Source organism: Hippopotamus amphibius, chromosome 15, assembly GCF_030028045.1.
Source record: "Hippopotamus amphibius kiboko isolate mHipAmp2 chromosome 15, mHipAmp2.hap2, whole genome shotgun sequence".
Taxonomy (NCBI): Eukaryota; Metazoa; Chordata; class Mammalia; order Artiodactyla; family Hippopotamidae; genus Hippopotamus; species Hippopotamus amphibius.
Window position 1 is genome coordinate 55,690,315 of NC_080200.1, and position 3,008 is coordinate 55,693,322.

Sequence of the window (3,008 nt, forward strand, 5' to 3'; positions counted from 1 at the left end):
CCCTCAATGTTGGGTAAGGCTTATCAATGCATATATTTCCATGCAATCTCCTGCCAAAGAAGGCATATTGTGAGAAATATCAAATCAAAAAAAAAAAAAAAAAACTGGAGCATAACATTAGTGAATAGAATAGATAATCAATTGCAGTAGTATCAACAATTGATTTAATAGGATCTTAGCTCTAAAATTACAATTTTAAATGCATCTTTATGGAAACAAAACTATGTATTAATTTCAATAGTAAATCTTTGGACTTCCTAGGTGGAACAGTACTTAAGAATCCGCCTGCCAATGCAGGTTACACAGGTTTGAACCCTGGTTTGGGACGATCCCACATGCCATGGAGCAACTAAGCCCATGTGCCACAACTATTGAGCCCATGTGCCACAACTACTGAAGCCTGTGCTCTGCAACAAAATCACAATGAGGAGCCTGCGCACCACAGTGAAGGGTAGAAGAGTGGCCCCCACTCACCACAACCAGAGAAACCCCGTGTGCAGCAACAAAAACCCAATGCAACCAATAAAATAAATATTTTTTTAAAAATAGTAAATCTTCTTAAGACAATTGACTCTGCATTCCAATATAGAAGGCTTTCAGTGTGGTTTAAGAGTTTATTTCAAGGCTCTCATGAAACAGAACATTCTAATCCAAATAACAGAGTTATACTGAGAGTATTTAGGCATTTGCATTATCAATGTAGTGTTTGGAAGTTCGAGGTGAGTTGAAATTCACCACACAAATGAAAACTAGCTTAGCGTTAGCTAGTTTAACAATCATTAAAGGGTGAAAGTGACCTTAATTTCTAAAAAGGAAGGGCATGTTTAATGATCCCCTATTAGCTAACTCCCATCTTATACAATTACATGGGCACCTCCAGTCACAGAAGATACTTGGTATGGCTGAACAATTACCACTCTCAAGTGAAAAGTATTTGATGTTGCATGTTTCCTTTACTTAAATAGGTTTTTAATTCCAAGAGATGAAAAGACAAAGCAAAAAAGCATTCTCTTAAAATTCAGCCCCAATTAGTATGATTAGAATATTAATGACCGCATGCTATAAAGCAACTAAATCATTTTACACAGCCACTTTATAGGAAAAGCAGAGGACCAGAGACCTACAACCAAGTTATTTTTTCTCATGACCATGTAGACGTTGCAACGGCTTTGCACTCTTCAGGCATTAACAGATGACAATTAAACATTTAGATAAGTGTAGATTACTTCACATACACCCCATCTAAAATAGTTAAAGGAGAGGCATTTAAACGTTTAAATATGAGAAATTGCATTATGAGGCCAAATGTGAAATGTGAATATCCCAAAGTAAATTTAAGATACTCTTGAGTTACTTAAAATAATATTTCTAATTATTTTTTCATCCTTGACACAAATAATAAAAAATATGCTCTTTTAAATTGTTTTTGACAGCTTTCACCTATGGCTTTCACATGCATCTGATTTTTTTTCTTTTAAGTCCACAAAAACAATTTTATTAACCCAATAAGTAAAGACCCAGTCCCTTTGCACGTCCGACCCCCTCAAAAGGATCGGGTTGGGTAAAGGAGAAAACTGGGGTAGAAATATCTCCTACCCCTCAACAAAGAAGACTTGAGGGAGGAAGAGGGGCTGTGCCATTAGGTCCCCAAAGGTGGGAAGAAAAAGGAGTATTAGATCAGGATGACAGCCGAAGAGGAAGAGGAGGGTGGAGAGGGTGAGGGATCTGTTGAAGACCCAAGAAACACAAAGGGGGCTGGGGCTAGGGAGCCAAAGGAGGTGGGAAGTGCAGTGCTGGAGCCCAGAAGTGGCATCCGTTCTGTGGCAGGGTGGCCACTTGGGCCCCCTTCCTCATGGCCCACTTGCCCCTGAGTTCTTTCCTCCTGCTCTTCCTCCACCCCAGGATCCCTATGAACAGGCTGCTTGCAGATAGGGCAGGTCTTCTGGGTCTTAGTGAGCCACGGGTCCACACAGCGGCAGTGGTAGGCATGAGCACAGGGAAGTACCCTCAGCTTGTCCCCATCCTTATATTCGTCCAGGCAGATGGCACACACATCATACTGGTCTCCCTTCTGATAGTCATGTGTAGCAATTTGTTTCAGTTGCTCTTTGGTCAGTCGTTTCCGCCCGTGCTGTTTCTGGAGCTGGATACACTGAGCTACCACCACCGCTCCCAGGCCCAAAATTAGCAGGCCCAAAACCCCAGAGAAAAGGATGAGGCAATAGGCCAAGAGGAATCCATCATCTGGGACCAGAAGCACCTGAGCCCCCTTCTGGTAGACGAAGAGGGCACGCAGGTACTTTGAGCTCCTCTCACTGGTAAACACAGATGGGATCCAGATCTGCTTCTGGATTTCCTCATCATCCCACACCATGCTCAGAAGTTCATTGGAATTCACATTATGTACCACAGCTGCACCGTACCCAGCTTTCTGAGCATTTAGGACCTTGAGATCAAAGTTGCAGTCAAATCTTCGAAGCAGTGCAATGAAAACTGACCCGTTGACCTGGGCTGGGGGCGGTGGCACAATGGGGCTGCAGGCGTTGGCTGGGTGAGACTCCACAAGGAACCCCTTAAGTCCCTCCCAGCTCAAGGCAGCCCCAAAGAGAGCTGGGAGGTCTGCAAAGTCCATGCTGCCATTGTGGGCGGAAGTTGCTCGAATGAGCCCCCTGACAGGAGCTGCGCCCCACAGCACAGTGGCCACAACCACCGGAAGATGGAGGGCCGTAGGGTGCATGGCAGCAGTGGGGGAGAGGCTGAGGAGGCCGTGTCCTGGTGGCAGAGGCAGAAGCGAAGTTCTGAGCCCTCTCCCCCTTCCTTCAGGATCCCAGAGCTCCAAGCACTCCCAGGTGTACTTCCCAGCTACATGGGGGTAGAGGGAAGGAACCCCGGCTCCAACTGGTTTAGTGGAGCTAGGAGAAAAGACATCATGGTATCCTTTGCTGGTATACAGATAAAACAGGGAAAGAGGACAGAGGCAAGCACAGGAGACAGAAAAAGTTCTGGAA

At 44.8% G+C, this 3,008-nt stretch overlaps 1 protein-coding gene across 2 annotated transcripts; it reads right to left on the reverse strand.

Moving 5' to 3' along the window:
- Nucleotides 1–1,672: 1,672 nt before the first annotated feature.
- LOC130837425 (E3 ubiquitin-protein ligase RNF167-like) lies at nt 1,673–2,737 on the reverse strand. 2 transcript variants are annotated; one of them, XM_057710355.1, is made up of 2 exons: nt 2,564–2,737; nt 1,673–2,446 (listed from the first exon to the last, which is right to left on the reverse strand). In XM_057710355.1, the coding sequence occupies exons 1-2, from the start codon at nt 2,735–2,737 to the stop codon at nt 1,673–1,675; spliced, it is 948 nt and encodes a 315-aa protein (XP_057566338.1). The 2 variants fall into 2 exon arrangements, with proteins under 2 accessions (XP_057566338.1, XP_057566337.1); XM_057710354.1 differs by having other exon boundaries at nt 1,673–2,737.
- Nucleotides 2,738–3,008: the final 271 nt, after the last annotated feature.